This window comes from Tursiops truncatus, chromosome 7 (genome assembly GCF_011762595.2).
Source record: "Tursiops truncatus isolate mTurTru1 chromosome 7, mTurTru1.mat.Y, whole genome shotgun sequence".
Classification (NCBI taxonomy): domain Eukaryota; kingdom Metazoa; phylum Chordata; class Mammalia; order Artiodactyla; family Delphinidae; genus Tursiops; species Tursiops truncatus.
Window position 1 is genome coordinate 93,982,776 of NC_047040.1, and position 20,255 is coordinate 94,003,030.

Sequence of the window (20,255 nt, forward strand, 5' to 3'; positions counted from 1 at the left end):
GATCCCACATGCCGTGGAGCGGCTGGGCCCATGAGCCATGGCCGCTGGGACTGTGCATCCGGAGTCTGTGCTCTGCAACAGGAGAGGCCACAACAGTGAGAGGTCCGCGTACTGCCGGGGAAAAAAAAAAGAAAGCACAGGCAACAAAAGAAAAAATTTGGACTTCATCAAAATTAAAACCTTTTGTGCACTAAAATATATATTTTATATATATATATATATATACACGTATATATGAAGTTGGCCTACAGAATGGGAGAAAATACTTGCAAATCATGTATATGATAAGGGATCAATATCCAGAGTATATGAAGAAGTCATACAACTTAACAACAAAATACTCAACTAAAATATGGACAAAGGACTTGAGTAGACATTTCTCCAAAGAAGATAAATGACCAATAATCACATGAAAAGATGCTCAACACCAGTAGTCATCAGAGAATCTCAAATCAAAACTACAATGAAGTATTACTTCACACCTGTTAGGATGGTTATTATCAGAAAACCAGAAGAGTAAGTGTTGGTGGGGCTTCCCTGGTGGCACAGGGGTCAAGAATCCGCCTGCAAATGCAGGGGACATGGGTTCGAGCCCTGGTCTGGGAAGATCCCACATGCTGCGGAGCAACTAAGCCCATGCGCCACAACTACTGAGCCTGCATTCTAGAGCCCACACACCCAGAGCCCGTGCTCTGCAACAAGAGAAGCCACAGCAATGAAGAGTAGCCACTTTCCGCAACCAGAGAAAAGCCTGTGCGCAGCAACAAAGACCCAATGCAGCCAAAAACACCAAAAAAGAGTGTTGGTGAGGATGTGAAATTGGCATCTGTGTGCATTACTAGTTGGAATATGAGATGGTGCTATTGCTATGGAAAACAGTACGGCAGTTCCTCAAAAAATTAAACCCAGAATTACAATGTGATCCAGTAAATCCATTTCTGGGTATACACCCTGAAATACTGAAAGCAAGGAATTGAGCAATCTGTATATTCATGTTTATAGCAGCTATCCATCTGTCCATTAACAAATTAAAATGGATGAACAACTGTAGTACAAACATACAATGGAATATTACTCAGCTTTAGAAAGAAAGGAAATTCTGACACATGCTACAACAAACACGAATCTTGAAGACATCAGGTAAAGTGGAATAAGCTAGACATGAAAGTTCAAATATTTTAAGATTCCACTTACAGGAGGTACCAAGAATAGTGAAATTCATAGCAATGTAGAATGGTGGTTGCTGGGGGTGGGGAGAAAGGGGAAATGTGAAGTTTGATTACAAAACAGACTTTCAGTTTGTGAAGATAAAACGTTCTGGATATGGATGGATGGTGGGGATGGGTGCACACAATGTGAATGTACTTAATGTCACTGAACTGTACACTTAAAAACGGTTTAAATGTTACATTTTATGTTATATTTTACCACAATTAAAAACACCAAAAAATGTAACAAACCAACACACCTCCAAACTAACAGACATTAAAAAAATGATTCAGATGGTGAATTTGCACCTACAAGACGGTGGAGGAGTAAGACATGGAGATCACCTTCCTCCCCACAAATACATCAAAACTACATCTACATATGGAGCAAGCTACAGAACACCTACTGAACGCTGGCACAAGACCTCAGGCCTCTCAAAAGGCAAGAAACTCCCCACGTACCTGGGTAGGGCAAAAGAAAAAACAGAGACAAAAGGATAGGGACGGGACCTGCACCAGTGGGAGGGAGCTGTGAAGGAGGAAAGGTTTCCACACACTAGGAAGCCCCTTCGCAGGCAGAGACTGCGGGTGGTGGAGCAGGGAGCTTCGGGGCCACGGAGGAGAGCACAGCAACAGGGGTGCGGAGGGCAAAGCGGAGAGATCCCCGCACAGAGGATCGGTGCTGACCAGCACTCACCAGCCCAAGAGGCTTGTCTGCTCCCCCACCGGGGCGGGCGGGGGCTGGGAGCTGAGGCTCAGGCTTCAGAGGTCAGATCCCAGGGACAGGACTGGGGTTGGCTGCGTGAACACAGCCTGAAGGGGGCTAGTGCGCCACAGCTAGCTGGGAGGGAGTCCGGAAAAAGTCTGGAGCTGCCGAAGAAGCAAAAGACCACTGTTTCCAGGTGTGCGAGGAGAGGGGATTCAGAGCACCGCCTAAATGAGCTCCAGAGACAGGCACGAGCCGTGGCTATCAGCACGGACACCAGAGATGGGCATGAGACCCTAAGGCTGCCGCTGCAGTCACCAAGAAGCCTGTGTGCGAGCACAGGTCACTGTCCACACAGCCCCTCCCGGGAGCCTGTGCAGCCCGCCACTGCCAGGGTCCCGTGATCCAGGGACAATTTCCCTGGGAGAACACATGGTGCGCCTAAGGCTGGTGCAACGTCCTGCTGGCCTCTGCTGCCTGCTGCCGCAGCCTCGCCCTGCATCCATACCCCTCCCCACCCCAGAGCCTGAGTGAGCCCCGGAATCAGCCAATTCTTTAACCTTGTCCTGTCTGGGTGGGGAACAGACGCCCTCAGGCAACCTACACGCAAAGGTGGGTCCAAACCCAAAGCTGAACCCCAAGAGCTGTGCAACATAGAAGGGAAAGGGAAATTTCTCCAGGTAGCCTCAGGAGCAGCGGATTAAATCTCCACAATCAACTTGATGTACCTCCATCTGTGGAATACCTGAATAGACAACAAATCATCCCAAAGTTGAGGTGGTGGACTTTGGGAGCAACTATAGACTTGGGGTTTGCTTTCTGCATCTAATCTATTTCTGGTTTTATGTTTATCTTAGTTTAGTATTTAGAGCTTATTATGACTGGTAGATTTGCTTATTGATTTGGTTGCTCTCTTCCTTTTTTAATTTTTTATATATATATATTTTTTCCTTTTTCTCTTTTTGTGTGTATGTGTATGCTTCTTCGTGTGATTTCTGTCTGTATAGCTTTGCTTTTGCCATTTGTCCTAGGGTTCTGACTGTCCGTTTTTTGTTTTTGTTTTTTAGTATAGATTTTAGCACTTGTTATCATTGGAAGATTTGTTTTTTTTGGTTTGGTTGCACTCTTCTTTCCTTCTTTTTAAAATTACTTTTATTATTTTTAATAATTAATTTTAATACCTTTATTTTATTTATTTCTTTTCTTTCTTTCTTTTTTCTCCCTTTTCTTCTGAGCTGTGTGGCTGACAGAGTCTTGGTGCTCTGGGCGGGTGTCAGGCCTGTGTCTCTGAGGTGGGAGAGGCGAGTTCAGGACACTGGTCCACCAGAGACCTCCCGACCCCACATAATATCAAACTGCGAAAGCTCTCCCACAGATCTCCATCTCAAAGCCAAGATCGAGCTCAACTCAACGAGCAGCAAGCTACAGTTCTGGACACGCTATGCCAAACAACTAGCAACACAGGAACACAAACACACCCATTAGCAGAGAGGCTGCCTAAAATCATGGTCACAGACACCCCAAAACACACCACCAGATACTGTCCTGCCTATCAGAAAGACAAGATCCAGCCTCATCCACCAGAACACAGGCACTAGTCCCCTCCACCAGGAAGCCTACACAACCCACCGAACCAACCTTACCCACTGGAAGGAGACACCAAAAACAATGGAAACTACGAACCTGCAGCCTGCGAAATGGAGACCCCAAACACAGCAAGTTAGGAAAAATGAGAAGACAGAGACATACACAGCGGATGAAAGAGCAGGATAAAAACCCACCAGACCTAACAAATGAAGAGGAAATAGGCAGTCTGCCTGAAAAAGAATTCAGAGTAATGACAGTAAAGATGATCCAAAATCTTGGAAATAGAAGGAAGAAAATACAAGAAATGTTTAATAAGGACCTAGAAGAACTAAAGAGCAAACCAACAGTGATGAACACCACAATAACTGAAGTTAAAAATTCTCTAGAAGGAATCAATAGCAGAATAACTGAGGGAGAAGAACGGATACATGACCTGGAAGATAAAATAGTGGAAATAACTACCGCAAAGCAGAATAAAGAACAAAGAATGAAAAGAATTGAGGACAATCTCAGAGACCTCTGGAACAACATTAAACGCAACAACATTCAAATTACAGGGATCCTAGAAGAAGAAGAGAAAAAAAAAAGGGACTGAAAAAATATTTGAAGAGATTATGGTTGAAAACTTCCCTAATATGGGAAAGGAAATAGTCAATCAAGTCCAGGAAGCACAGAGAGTCCCATACAGGATAAATCCAAGGAGAAACATGCCAAGACACACATTAATCAAACTATCAAAAATTAAATACAAAGAAAACATATTAAAACCAGCAAGGGAAAAATAACATACAAGGGAATCCCCAGAAGGTTAACAGCTGATCTTTCAGCAGAAACTCTGCAAGCCAGAAGGGAGTGGCAGGACATATTTAAAGTGATGAAAGGGAAAAACCTACAACCAGATTACTCTACCCAGAGAGGATCTCATTCAGATTGGATGCAGAAACTAAAACCTGTACAGATAAGCAAAAGCTAAGAGAATTCTGCACCACCAAACCAGCTCTACAACAAATGCTAAAGGAACTTCTCTAAGCAGGAAACACAAGAGGAGGAAAAGACGTACAATAACAAACCCAAAACAATTAAGAGAATGGTAATAGGAACATACATATCAATAACTACCTTAACTATAAATGGATTAAATGCTCCAACCAAAAGACACAGACTGGCTGAATGGATACAAAAACACCACCCATATATATGCTGTCTACAAGAGACCCACTTCAGACCTAGGGACACATGCAGACAGAAAGTGAGGGAATGGGAAAAGATATGCCATGCAAATGGAAACCAAAAGAACGCTGGAGTAGCAATTCTCAAATCAGACAAAATAGACTCTAAAATAAAGACTATTACAAGAAACAAAGATGCACCCTACATAATGATCAAGGGATCAATCCAAGAAAAAGATATAACAATTGTAAATATTTATGCACCCAACATAGGAGCACCTCAATACATAAGGCAAATACTAACAGCCATAAAAGGGGAAATCGACAGTAACACAATCATAGTAGGGGACTTTAGCACCCCACTTTCACCAATGGACAGATCATCCAAAATGAAAATAAATAAGGAAACACAAGCTTTAAATGATACGTTAAACAAGATGGACTTAATTGATATTTATAGGACATTCCATCCAAAAACAGAAGATTACACTTTCTTCTCAAGTGCTCATGGAACACTGTCCAAGATAGATCATATCTTGGGTCACAAACCAAGCCTAGGTAAATGTAAGAAAAATTAAATCGTATCAAGTATCTTTTCCAACCACAATGCTATGAGACTAGATATCAATTACAGGAAAATATCTGTAAAAAATACAAATACATGGAGGCTAAACAATACATTACTTAACCAAGAGATCAGAGAAGAAATCAAAAAGGAAACCAAAGAATACCTAGAAACAAATGACAATGAAAACACGATAACCCAAAACCTATGGGATGCAGCAAAAGCAGTTCTAAGAGGGAAGTTTATAGCAATACAACCCTACCACAAGAAACAAGAAAAATTTCAAATAAACAACCTAAACTTACACCTAAAGCAATTAGAGAAAGAAGAACAAAAAACCACCAAAGTTAGCAGAAGGAAAGAAAGCATAAAGATCAGATCAGAAATAAATGAAAAAGAAATGAAGGAAATGATAGCAAAGATCAGTAAAACTAAAAACTAAAATTAATAAACAATTAGCCAGACTCATCAAGAAAAAAGGAAGACTCAAATCAACAGAATTAGAAATGAAAAAGGAGAAGTAACAACTGACACTGCAGAAATACAAAGGATTATGAGAGATTATTACAAGCAAGTGTATGCCAATAAAATGAACAAACTGGGAGAAATGGACATTCTTAGAAAAGCACAACCTTCTGAGACTGAACCAGGTAGAAACAGAAAATATAAACAGACCGATCGCAAGCACTGAAATTGAAACTGTGATTAAAAATCTTCCAACAAACAAAAGCCCAGGACCAGATGGCTTCACAGGTGAATTCAAACATTTAGAGAAGAGCTAACACCTATCCTTCTTAAACTCTTCCAAAACATACCAGAGGGAGGAATACTCCTGAACTCATTCTACAAGGCCACCATCACCCTGATACCAAAACCAGACAAAGATGTCACAAAGAAAGAAAACTACAGGCCAGTATCAGTGATGAACATAGATGCAAAAATCCTCAACAAAATAGTAGCACACAGAATCCTACAGCACATTAAACGGTACACACCATGATCAAGTGGGGTTTATTGCAGGAATGCAAAGATTCTTCAATATTTTCAATATATGCAAATCAATCAATGTGATACACCATATTAACAAACTGAATGAGAAAAACCATATGATCATCTCAACAGACGCAGAAAAAGCTTTCGACAAAATTCAACACCCATGTATGATAAAAACCCTCCAGAAAGTAGGCATAGAGGGACTTACTTCAACATAATAAAGGCCATATATGACAAACCCACATCCAACATCGTTCTCAATGGTGAAAAACTGAAAGCACTTCCACGAAGATCAGGAACAAGACAAGGTTGCCCACTCTCACCACTTTTATTCAACATTATTTTGGAAGTTTTAGCCATAGCAATCAGAGAAGAAAAAGAAATAAAAGGAATCCAAATTGGAAAAGAAGAAGTAAAACTGTCACTGTTTGCAGATAACATGATACTATACATAGAGAATCCTAAAAATGCTACCAGAAAACTACTAGAGCTAATCAATGAATTTGTAAAGTAGCAGGATACAAAATTAAAGCACAGAAATCTTTTGCATTCCTATACATTAATGATGAAAAATCTGAAAGAGAAATTAAAGAAACACTCCCATTTACCACTGCAACAACAACAACAAAATACCTAGGAATAAACCTACTTAGGGAGACAAAAGACCTGTATGCAGAAAACTATAAGACACTGATGAAAGAAATTAAAGATGACACAAACAGATTGAGAGATGTATTGTGTTCATGGATTGGAACAATTAACATTGTTAAAAAGACCATACTACTCAAGGCAATCTACAGATTCAGTGCAATCCCTATCAAACTACCAATGGCATTTTTCACAGCACTAGAACAAAAAACTTCACTATTTATATGGAAACACAAAAGACCCCAAAGAGCCAAAGCAACCCTGAGAAAGAAAACGGAGCTGGAGCAATCAGGCTCCCTGACTTCAGACTATACTACAAAGCTACAGTAATCAAGAAAGTATGGTACTGGCACAAAAACAGAAATATAGATCAATGGAACAAGATAGAAAGCCCAGAGATAAACCCACGCACATATGGTCACTTTATCTTTGATAAAGGAGGCTAGAATATACAATGGAGAAAAGACAGCCTCTTCAGTAAGTGGTGCTGGGAAAAGTGGACAGGTACATGTAAAAGAAAGAAATTAGAACACTCCCTAACACCATACACAAAAATAAACTCAAAATGCATTAAAGACCTAAACCTAAGGCCGGACACTATCAAACTCTTAGAGGAAAACATAGGCAGAACACTCTATGACATAAATCACAGCAAGATCCTTTTTGACCCACCTCCTAGAGAAATGGAAATAAAAACAAAAATAAACAAATGGGAGCTAATGAACCTTAAAACTTTTGCACAGCAAAGGAAACCATAAACACCACCAAAAGACAACCCTCAGAATGGGAGAAAACATTTGCAAATAAAGCAACTGACAAAGGATTAATCTCCAAAATTTACAAGCAGCTCATGCAGCTCAATAACAAAAAAACAAACAACCCAATCCAAAAATGGGCAGAAGACCTAAACAAACATTTCTCCAAAGAAGATATACAGACTGCCAACAAATACATGAAAGGATGCTGAACATCACTAATCATTAGAGAAATGCAAATCAAAACTACCATGAAGTATCACCTCACACCAGTCAGAATGGTCATCATCAAAAAATCTACAAACACGGGCTTCCCTGTGGCACAGTGGTTGAGAATCTGCCTGCTAATGCAGGGGACACGGGTTCGAGCCCTGGTCTGGGAGGAACCCACATGCCGCGGAGCAACTAGGCCCGTGAGCCACAACTACTGAGCCTGCGCGTCTGGAGCCTGTGCTCCACAACAAGAGAGGCCCACGCACCGCGATGAACAGTGGCCCCCACTTGCCACAACTAGAGAAAGCCCTCGCACAGAAACGAAGACCCAACACAGCAAAAATAAATAAATAAATTAATAAACTCCTACCCCCAACATCTTAAAAAAAAAATCTACAAACAATAAATGCTGGAGACGGTGTGGAGAACAGGGAACCCTCTTGCACTGTTGGTAGGAATGTAAATTGATACAGCCACTATGGAGAACGGTATGGAGGTTCCTTAAAAAACTAGAACTACCATACGACCCAGTAATCCCACTACTGGGCATATACCCTGAGAAAACCAAAATTCAAAAAGTCATGTACCACAATGTTCATTGCAGCTCTATTTACAATAGCCAGGACATGGAAGCAACCTGTGTGTCCACTGACAGATGAGTGGATAAAGAAGATGTGGCATATATATATATACAATGGCATATTACTGAGCCATATATAGAAACGAAACTGAGTTATCTGTAGTGAGGTGGAAAGACCTAGAGTCTTTCATACAGAGTGAAGTAAGTCAGAAAGAGAAAAACAAATACTGTATGCTAACACATATATATGGAATCCCCCCACACAAAAAAAATGGTTCTGAAGAACATAGGGGCAGGACAGGAATAAAGATGCAGACGTAGAGAATGGACTTGACACGGGGTGGGGGAAGGGTAAGCTGGGATGAAGTGAGAGAGTGGCATGGACATATATACACTACCAGATGTAAAGTAGATAGCTAGTGGGAATCAGCCGCATAGCACAGGGAAATCAGCTAGGTGCTTTGTGTCCACCTAGAGGGGTGGGATAGGGAGGGTGGGAGGGAGACACAAGACGGAGGAAATATGTGGATGTATGTACATGTATAACTGATTCACTGTTACACAGCAGAAACTAACACAGCATTGTAAAGCAATTATACTCCAATAAAGATGTTGAAAATAAAAGAAAAAAAAAGATTCATAACACAAAACCTAAGTAAAAAAGATATGAAATCACACATTCAAAGAGCACATCACACCCAGAACATAAGAGCATATCAACCCAGAACCACCTAGATTTTTAAGGAAAAAAAATCCTTTGGCCACTTAGGCAAAAATAAATATAAGAAAGTTAGATCACCACCCAAACTGCCAGCAATGCTTTATACCAGAAAAAAAGAAAAAAGCAATTGTTACACATTTAAGATACTTAAGAAAGCACAAGCCAAAAATTTTATATCCAGCAAAACTGACCTTGGATATAAAGGGCACAAACAATTATCAACATCCAAGGATTCAGACAATATTGTTTCCATGATCTTCAAGATAACTTTAAACAATCAAAATGACTACAGAGACTTCAACATACGCACTGGTAGTGAACAATACAAATAAAGTTACTTGCAGAACTAAGCTTGAATGAAGATTAAAAGGGAGAGTTTTGTAATGGCTATTTATGATAATGTAGGTACAACTTTTAAAAACCAGGGGTGAGAGGGGAAAGCAAACAAAAACATTTAACTGTTCTCAGTAATTACACTGGTGGTGGTTATACTGTAATTCTGAGACATGTTTGTGTAATGTGGGATTAACAAGTGATATTGGGATATTTAAATCCTGTCATTCCCACATCCTTCAAAACTAAGATTTTTGGTGTGAAAGAAAGGTCACAGAGATGTAATACAAAAGAGGTTAAAGAAAAGAAAAAAGAAAGAAGTAAAAAATGCTATTGTTGCTTGAATCAGAATGAATTCCTAAGATATCTTAAATATATATATTTAAAATGTATATATATATAATAAGTCCACCTATATTTTGTATAGTTCATATATTTACTGTTAAATGAAAAACAATATGTTGATGTGTATAGTGAATACATATTTACTATGTATTTCCTTGCTCTGTTCATTGAAGATGCCTAAAAACAAGACAAACATAGCAACAATGAGTATCTCCAGGGTCCAGGTTGATATCTTGTAATACCACTTTCTACTAAAAGAAAAAGCAGGGTTTCTTAAAGAAATGGCCATTTCAGCTGTGGATATAAAACATACAGGATGAACCTGGAATATCTTGCTATAACAGATACTGAGGAAACTATCCCAGACTATATGGGTACAGACAGAGTTACCAGATGGTCCAGCAATTCTACTCCTGGGTATATATTCAATAGAAACCAAAACATCTATCTACACAAAAACATACATAAATGTTCATAGTAGCAATATAACAGCCAAACAGTAGAAACAACCCAAATGTCCACTAACTGATAAATGTATATACAAAATGTGGTATAATGGTAGTTCAGCAAGAAAAATAAATGAAGTACTGATACACGCTACAACACAGACGAACCTTGAAAACATTATGTACTAAGTGAAAGAGGCCAGTCACAAAGGACCACACATTGAATGATTCCATTTATAGGGTATGTCCAGAATAGGCTGGTTGGAAGAATGGGAAGAGATGGCTAAAGGATGTGAGATTTCTTCTTGGGGTGATACAGATTTCTAAAATTGACGTACAACTTTGTGAACGTACGCAAAAACCACTGAATTGTACACTTTCAAAGGATGAAATATATGGTATGTAAATTTTATCTCAACAAAGGTGGTAAATACAGGGCAAGAATCAAGTATTTATTCTGCCTTGCCTATATGAACTTGTACCACCGGATGTCCAAATAGTGATGAATCACAACATTTCACTATACAAATATTCCAATTAATAAATGAAGAAGAAATGACAGAATTAAAGTATCACAACGAATAAAAGGATCTAGGCATTGAATATTGACAGCTGCTAACACCACAAAAAGACAACCAGACATCAGGTGCCTGCTGATTAAAGAATATAACATCACCTGTAGTCCTGCCAAAGGGATCTAACATGAGTCTGATCAAATTTCTGGATCCAACTGGCAATTTGCAGGGAATACAGCAACAAAGGAACATAATAAACTGCACCATGAATATACAGTTAGTAAAACCCAGACAGGTGGAAACTCTACAGGTATAATGTCCTAGGTCCTTCAACAGATAAAATTTAAGTAAAAGAAAGGGATAGAGGGGAAACCTGTACCTTGAGAGATTTAAGAAACCTACCAAATCCTTAATAATGGGAAAGGATAGGACAGTTTTTCTATCCCTTTGTGGAGGGAAGGAAAGGGTTGACATTGGGATGGAGCACATGAAGGCACTTCTGGGGTAGTTAGCAAAGTTCCCTTGTTTGATTTGAGTGGTAGTTACAAAGTTGTTTACCTTATAATAATTCACTATGCTATATATTTAGTGGTTTTACATGTTTGTGTTTCATTTTGTAACAATTAAAAAAAACCACCTCCTCAGCGCTTCCACTGTTGGGGGGCATGGGTTCGATCCCTGGTTGGGGAACTAAGATCTTGCATGCCACGTGGCATGGCCAAAAAAACTCAACCAACCAACGAAACAAAAAACATAAAAAACCCCACTTCATTTCATATACGCACAGTTACACTACAGCACTAAAGAATACCAAATAGATGAAATAGAACAAGACCCAAAGGATAAGGTCAGAGAATCAAACAGAAGTGAAAGAGTGGAGTTATCTGGGGAATGGTTTATGAAGAGTTGTAACGTCAGCTCAGTCTCACAACCTGACAGGTCAGGATCACATGAAAAGTGAAGGGAAAGCACCACATGGAAAAATAGGGATGCACAATGTGTAAATCCTAAGATTGATGTATGGCTGAAGGAGGAATTGGGGCCTAACTCAAAAGAGGACTTCACTGGATTTCACCCAATGAGAAAAGCAAATCAAAATCTGACAGTATTTTCATTATTCACTTGTATACTCATCTCCTCCTTAGAAATCACTGGCATCAATAATTAGTGTGCCCTATTTCTGAAACACATTAGGAACATTTCTTAAACATATTAGACACAAGCGAGAACTGCAGCATGCGATCAGGCTAGGGATCTAGGTTCAAATGCCAATCACGTAACGGCTACTTTCTGGACAAGTAACTTAGTAATTGCATGTTTCCTCAGGAGGAGAATACTTCAGCTGCCATAAGTAAAACGCCTATTACATAGTGGGATTTTTTAAAAAAAAATAAATTTATTTATTTTATTTCTTTATTTTTGGCTGCGTTGGGTCTTTGTTGCTGCGCATGGGCTTTCTCTAGTTGCAGCGAGTGGGGTCTACTCTTCATTGCAGTGCACGGGCTTCTCATTGCAGTGGCTTCTCTTGTTGCAGAGCATGGGCTCTAGGTGCGTAGGCTTCAGTAGTTGTGGCATGTGGGCTCAGTAGTTGTGACTCGCGGGCTATAGAGTGCAGGCTCAGTAGTTATGGCGCACGGGCTTAGTTGCTCTCCAGCTCGTGGTACCTTTCCGGACCAGGGCTCGAACCCATGTCCCCTGCATGGGCAGGCGGATTCTTAACCACTGTGCCACCAGGGAAGCCCTACAGAGTGGGATCTTAATAAATTTTCATCCACACAATTTATAGTTGAAAAGGAATTTAGAAATCATCTAGTCTAATAATCTCAAATTTACAATCCAGGAAACGTGTTTGGTCAGTACATATCATTTTGAACATAAAAGATACAGAATACGTCCATTATCACAGAAAGTTCTACTGGACAGCCCTACGGTATTTCCCAGTAGCATTAATGGATTTTGAACATAAGATTATTCTTCGACTAATTGCTTTATTAAATTAAAAAGCAGAAGCATAAGTGAGCTATAATATAAACAACCACTCAGATTTCAAAGACATTTTACTTTTGTAGGTAAAAGAATTAAACATGCTGATTTAACTTCTACAAAACGGCCAGTGTACAGTCATCTCTCAGTAGCCACAGGTGGGGGATTGGTTTTAGGACCCCTCCACATTTACCGAAATCCATGGACACTCAAGTCTCATGTAAAATGGCATAGTAATGGCATATATCCTACGCACATCCTTCCTTACACTTTAAGTCATCTCTAGATTACTTATAATACCTAATACAATGCAAATGCTATGTAAATAGTTGCTGGTGTGGGGTAAATACAAGTTTTGCTTTTTGTAAATGAATTTTTTCCCAAATATTTTTGATCTGCAGTTGGTTGAATCCACAGATGCAGAACCCACAGACATGGAGGGCTGACTGTATAACAGATTATGAGACACAGGGGAAACATCAAAATTTAAACGAACAGTCTTCAACTTTAGCAGGCATCAGTATCACCTGGGAAGCTTGTTAAGGTAGAGGATCCCAGGTCCCACCACAAATATTCTGATTACATAGGTTTAAGGTACAGCCCACTAAAGCATGTTTTAGAGGAGCATCCTGATAATTCTCATGCCGAGCGTTGGTGAATCACAACTGGCACATCACAAAAGCTTTACACATCAACTGCTTTTAGTGAAAAATTTCAGGGCTATGAAAAGATTCCTAGTAACAGATACTTGAGGCAGAAATACTGATAACTGCATCAACAATGGAGTCTAGATCTGGGTGCGATTTTTAGCTTTTGTCACTCAGCTGCTGTGTGACTTCAGACAAAGTGTTTAACCTTTATGATTCTTTTCTTCCTTATCTGGGGTAAGAAAGAGAATATCAACCTTAAGTAAGTGTTTAGGAACCACATACCAAAATAAACCTAACAAGGAAAAACAAATGTCAAAACCCAAGAATCTCTTCCCATGAAATAAATAAATAAATATAGGTAGACATTTATCTCCAGATAAACATAAAGGTAATGAAATAAAGCAAAATTAAAGGCTGGCAGATTTGAGTAACAAAAAAATTTATGTCAAAACCTACCATAGGGCTTCCCTGGTGGTGCAGTGGTTGAGAATCCGCCTGCCGATGCAGGGGACACGGGTTTGTGCCCGGGTCCGGGAAGACCCACAAGCTGCGGAGCGGCTGGGCCCGTGAGCCATGGCCGCTGAGCCTGCGCGTCCAGAGCCTGTGCTCCTCAACGGGAGAGGCCACAACAGTGAGAGGCCCGCGTACCGCAAAAACAAACAAACAAACAAAACAAAAAACCCCCACCATAAACAAAATTAGAAGCCAAACTACTAAAATATCTTCTAATATGGTAAGATTCATAACAAACTCAAATAAGAGGCTAAAAAACACATTAGTACTTAACAGAAAAGCAACATTTATTAATGAGCTAAATTTAAACTTTAAATTTTAGAAATACCAAAAAGTTTCCCTAAAGCCCCCAATTAGAAGAAGATTACAAATGTGATCTGTGTTCTTATGGTCCTTGAAGAACTACAGATGAATAGGCTATTTCTTACTAGAACAGATAAAATTCACCAAACACTCAAAATCAATCTAGTGATAATAACATAGCTTTTAGTCTCACTTCTTAACACTTTAGGAGGTTTACCCATGGTTTTTTCAACCTCAGCACTACTGACATTTTGTACCAGGTTAACTTTTTGTTTTGCAGGAATATCCTATGCATCGTAGGATGTTTAACAGCATTCCCGGCTTCTATCCACCAGATGCCAGTAGTACCCCTTTCCCATCTGTGACAACCAAAAATGTCTCTAAACATTGTAAAATGTCCCTTGGTGGGCAAAGCTGCCTCTGGTTGAGTTACACTGGGTCAATCTATACTATCCTTTTCTGGTGCCATATTAAAAATTACTTCTCCAGAAACAGCCACATCTAACCCCAACTAGGACCAGTCCAATTCTGTCTGTTCTCATATTGCTGTTGTGTGCTGGATCTAAGAATTGTGAAAAAAACAGACAAAAACCCTTTTCTGTGCTGAAAAAAATACACACATATATGCTTGCACAAGCAAAAACTATTTCTGAAAGGGCACACAGAAACTGTGCACAGCAAATGCTGTAGGGCAGGGGGCTTAGATACCTGGATGGGAGGGAGGTTTATCATATCCCTTTTTCTACTGTTTTCATTTACCATGTGTATGTTAGTTTTCAATAATAAAACATTTAAAATGTGTCTATGTGGGGAGGATGAATATAGAGGAAAATGTGGAAGAATTCACTCAACAGACCTATGAGCAACAAGATTTGATACATTCTATTGACAAACTATTGCCAAATACCAACTTTATGTGAGGTACTGGTGAGTATAGCCAAAAAAGAAAGGAAACAACCCCCCCCCCCCGTCCTTTTGGGGCAGGGAGGTTACATTTAACTTTATCTAGATTCCTCTGTTTGAGAGAAATTTAGGGCTTTCACAATACAAATTTAAACAAAATCCTTAACTAACCAAATTGCCCAAAATGTTATTCTTTCACAAGTGGCAATTGGTTATGACAATTTTATGAGCAATCTGAGTATAAATAAGCAACAGTTGGTGTAAACTGAATGAAATCTACCATTAAAAAATCTTGAATAAATTTCTATGCAAAGACTATTAATAAAAATTAGAATGGGAGAATGCTTTATTATCAGACAAAGAACAGGGATTGTGGGCACTTTTCTAGAGAGAAAAGAATGGCTTTCCTTTAAATCACTTAAGTCTTTACAGGGGAAGAAAGGAATGCAAAAAGAAAATCTTTAAATTTTCAAGTGGTATCTACTAGTCAAGAACCAAGCCAACTAAGAAAGATTAAGACTGCAAGCAAAAAGTGGTAATCAAATTTTAGCACAAGCAAATACAAGTTCCTTTATGTGTATCAGCTGACTAATCTTAAATGTATTAAGTGAAACTCAGATATGACATAGATGGTGCATTCTTAGATGTCATCACAGTCAAAAATCATTAGTTCTGAATACTGCCCTTAACTTATTGTGTACTCTTGAGACATTAAACAAAGCTACATTTAAATTTGGCATACTATAACGTTTCAACTGCTGCAGCTCAAAAAAGAGGCAACAGAACTAAAGAAAGAGAAGATTAAAATGATCACACGAATTGGAGAGAGATATGAGACTAGACCATGACCAAAAAAATACTAAGAGTGTGTTCATTACAACCTTATCTTAAGAGAACTCAAAAGACTTGGAATTAATATAAGAAACAAATGCATCATAAACTTGACTAACCAAACTAATGAACAGAGTTTCTAGGAAAAGCTGGGTCAATTATCTATTCTACGACTGACACTGGGGAGGATGCTCTCCCACAGTACATACTTTGTGGAGGCACTACTGGTTCCAGGGCTTTTTTATATACTTCATTAGATTTATCTTGAGCTTGATCCAGCAAGGCCATTCTTCAATTACTAATCTCAATTACATAAACCTCACTGCATCCAGTGAGCAAAGGATAGATTTATCTAATTAGGTTACATATAAAAGTCATTTCCTGCTGGTAGCCATCCAACCTTCTAAATAGAGAAAGTAACAATGATAAAAGACAGCTCTGTTGACACTAACTTTTAAAACAAGACCAACTTGACCTTTAGGGGATTTTTTTACTTTTAAATTTGTTAATGTGAAAAAATAAAATAAAGCCACATAAATATTTTAAAATATTTTTACATAATGAATGCATATTTATTATAAAACTAGATATATGTTGTTACTAGCATCTTTAAATTGAAGCTTGTTATGGTTTAATTTACCGAATGGTGTTCAATTTACTTAGTGGTGGAGACTCATGCTTTTTTAAAGTCTACCATGACATTCCATTATAACCTTGTAAGAAAAATTTTCCCAGTGATGTCAGGGAGTATGAATTTGAAAGTGACTCACATTCAATTTGAGACCACCCCCTTCACCCTAAAAGAATAGGAAAAAAAAAAAAGATAAAAGAGTGAGGCTGTGCAATTGATGCAAGTGTACCAACACAAATAAATATTAAAACCACTTTTGATAAAATAGCAAAGGTAAAAAAGACAATGGTTAGATATGAAGGGTGCAATTTACTTCTCAAAACAGAAATTAGCATCAGATTTCAATTATTCTAATAATGACTCAATGCAAAACACTGAAGTTTGCCTTTATACACACAGAAGACAGAAAGTAGGGTAATAAAAATGAATACTCTGGCTTTCTTATTAAATGATGGCATTTAAATAAAATAATAAGAGTTAGAATGCAAGTGACCTGGGCTTCACCAGTCAACTTAAGGTTACAGCTGTGAATTTTGGCTGTTAAGTAAGGTTTTGCTTTAAAGCACACCAACCAGGCCATAGAGACAAACTATGAAAGACGGAGGGTTCAAAAAGAGAAGTGTAGTCTTGTGGTGAAATCATTACTGAAGTAGAAAAGTAAGCAAACAGGACATCTGTAGCCACATCAAGAATTTCCAGGGCTTCCCTGGTGGCGCAGTGGTTGAGAGTCCGCCTGCCGATGCAGGGGACACGGGATCGTGCCCCGGTCCGGGAAGATCCCACATGCCGCGGAGCAGCTGGGCCCGTGAGCCATGGCCGCTGAGCCTGCGCGTCCGGAGCCTGTGCTCCGCAACGGGAGAGGCCACAACAGTGAGAGGCCCGCGTACCGCAAAAAAAAAAAAAAAAAGAATTTCCAGAACTATTTTGATTTGTGATTCCTACCAGCATATTCCAGGGCTACTTAAGGGAAGCCACACTTACATTAGTATTCATCAGTTCACTACTGCCTTAGGAGACAATTTAAATAAAACTGTATTTCTCTCAATCTAAATGTTAAACCAAAAAGGCTTCCTCTCTCTTCCCTAACACTATCACTGACCTAAGTTCTGTATACAAGAAATAACTGGAAAAATATAAACAGAGCAAGAATCAAACAGATTTAAAAGATGAAAAGTAGAAGCAGTGGAGACTGCAAGAAACCAAAATGTATACTGTTTAATATAAACCTATATGCCAATCTGATAAACCAAATCAGATTTATGATCAGAAGAGGTTAAAATAGGAATCAATCTAAACTATGAAGCTTTTCCTTCCAACTAAAAAAAAGGACCTTTTCAAAGACTGTTTTCTTAAAACGTCCTAATGACAATCCACAAATTGCATAAAGTCTTCCAGGGTCAACTTTTCCACACTCCTTTCAGAATAGCATTCTATAAATAGCTGTGAGCAAAAAATATGGTGAGAAATAAGGTAGAGCTAAATATTTCTAAACAATACGCAATTTTCTTTGATAACAGGTACAACACAGTATTCGTGTTTCTCTGAAAAGAACAGACACCGAAGTGCCATTTTCATAACTTAAAATGAAAATTTCAACTAAACGCCACTACTAGTTTGTCAAAATTTACAGAATATGTTCCAAATCAGTACTTTAGTATTGGAAGGTAAGATTTACTTCAAACTAATTGTACATACACAGACACACCTCTGACATAGTATTTCTGAAGCAAGACACCATTCAAACCACCAAAAATTTAAGTAGACAACTAATGCTAAAATGTGATAAACAAGAACATTTTACAACTTAAATTTTGTTAGCAAATGAAATATTTCTGCTAAACATTTAACTCTTTCAAAGGGTCATTTGAAAACAATGTTACAATTAAACTAAGCCCAATTCACCGTATTTGAAGCAATGAGTCCAACACAATTAAGATGTACAACAGAATAACTGGGTTTTCTACAATTACATCGTACCTATAAATTGTTCAAATGTTGAGTGTAAAATTTAAATGAATACCAATGTAATAAATACTCTTTGAGAAGAAAAATGCTTCTGATTTATCTCTTAGCTCAAAAGACCTGGCAGAGCCTGACACAGCGCCTGGCAGCTTGTCAACACAAATTAAAAAAACCAACCAACCAACCAGAAACCCCACATTTGAAGCAAAATGTTTATCACGCGATTCACCTTCACTGTTAACAGAACATTAAATACAATAGTAAAATCCACGACCAACTTTTTTCTGCGTATCGATTATATCTTAAAATTTGGTTGTTTCAAAAACAGATTAATAAAACAATACTTACATTTCTATTGAATTTGGTGAAAGAATGGTGCATGTAAAACCTGTGCATATAAACAATCGCAGTGTTTATCGTAAGCTGAGAGCTGGAACGTTAACATTTAGGAAATATCGGAGAAAAACAAGATCTCTTTTCCAAAACAATTTTGAAGGAAAATTCCCGATCTACGGTTCTTTTCCAAGGCCCCCGTTCACTCAAAACCAATCCCCAAACTGTAATAATAAGGAACTAAATACCCACAGGATGATGGCGTGGGGGCTGGCGGATCGGAAAGGCTCCCCACCGAATAAATAGCCGGAATAATAACAAACGCCGAGCATTCCGCTCCAATACTGCTATTAAGCGAGCCCAGGAAGCATTTATCAATGGCTACGACTAAACCCAAAATCAAACAGTTGAAACACGCGCGCGCGCACCCATGCAAAACCATGCCAGGAACATAAAGACGTCCCGTGCGCTCCCAAGGTACAAGTGAACCGCCATCAAACCGGCGAGGAGAGCGGGGAAAGGCTGCAGAGAACACTTACGCCTTTCAGCATCTCCCTCCTAGCTCTCAACCCCTTCTCGGACTAGAAGTAGAAGCAGCCGCCTCTTTTCTGCGATAATCCCTAAGATTTCCCTCTCGCCCGGGCGGCACTCCCATCCCCCGCCGTCACTACGCGCGGCCCCAAACAGATTACACAACGCAGCCTCCCAGCCCGCATTCACCGGACTCCCTTTCTCCTCCCCTCCTCCGCTGCCGGCCGCTCGGAGCCTCCAGAACTCTAGCCTGTCTTCCCTTACGGCGCGGCCGAGGCCCAGGAAAGACCGAGGCGGCGGCGCCATGTTCGCGGGGCACCAGGCCCGGCGACCCGGCGAGTAGTGAGGGGGACAGGGCGTGAGAGGCGCAGGGCCAAAAATAGGAAAGGATACACATTGAGACGCTGTCCCATGTCCTGGATGAGGTTGGCCGCCTGCTGGCGGTACGAGAGCTCTTTATCCGCCTCCACTCCGCAGCGGCGGCTCGGCGTGTTCTCCAGCTGTTCCCGAGTAAAGAACCAGCGAGAAGAAGCTCCACGGCCGGACGCCATGACACTTCCTCCTCCGCCCGCTCCCTCACCCACCCCCCGCCCCTCCCGGCTCGCGGACACCCAGCCAAGGCCGCGCGACCCCGCCCCACTCCGCTCGCCGTAGACCACGCACCACCCTTTTTCACCACCGCCGCCGCCCGTGCGCGTGCGCGGGGGCCGCCCTACCGGCTCGCCCTAGTCTTTTGCTTTCTTTTTCCGGCCCGGGCCTCGCTCTCGCGCACGGGACCACAATGCTCCGCGCCGCTTGTCATTTGGAGGCGCCCAAAGGTGGGGGTAGGCT

At 39.9% G+C, this 20,255-nt stretch overlaps 1 protein-coding gene across 12 annotated transcripts in view; it reads right to left on the minus strand.

Moving 5' to 3' along the window:
- Positions 1-20,007, minus strand: part of CCNT2 (cyclin T2) — a 50,276-nt gene extending 30,269 nt beyond the window's left edge. For 3 of the 12 annotated variants that reach the window (XM_019925455.3, XM_019925458.3, XM_019925454.3), the window contains exons 1-3: positions 19,818-20,002; positions 18,909-18,990; positions 16,738-16,764 (exon numbers count right to left, since the gene is read on the minus strand). In XM_019925455.3, coding sequence (XP_019781014.2) covers positions 16,738-16,764; positions 18,909-18,990; positions 19,818-19,975 — 267 coding nt within the window. In that variant the 5' untranslated portion in view covers positions 19,976-20,002. Of the gene's footprint in view, positions 1-13,873; positions 14,009-16,737; positions 16,765-18,908; positions 18,991-19,817 lie in introns of those variants that run through there. The other 9 variants (XM_019925459.3, XM_019925457.3, XR_004527439.2 and 6 more) reach the window with 8 other exon arrangements.
- Between the last annotated feature and the right edge of the window lie 248 nt (positions 20,008-20,255).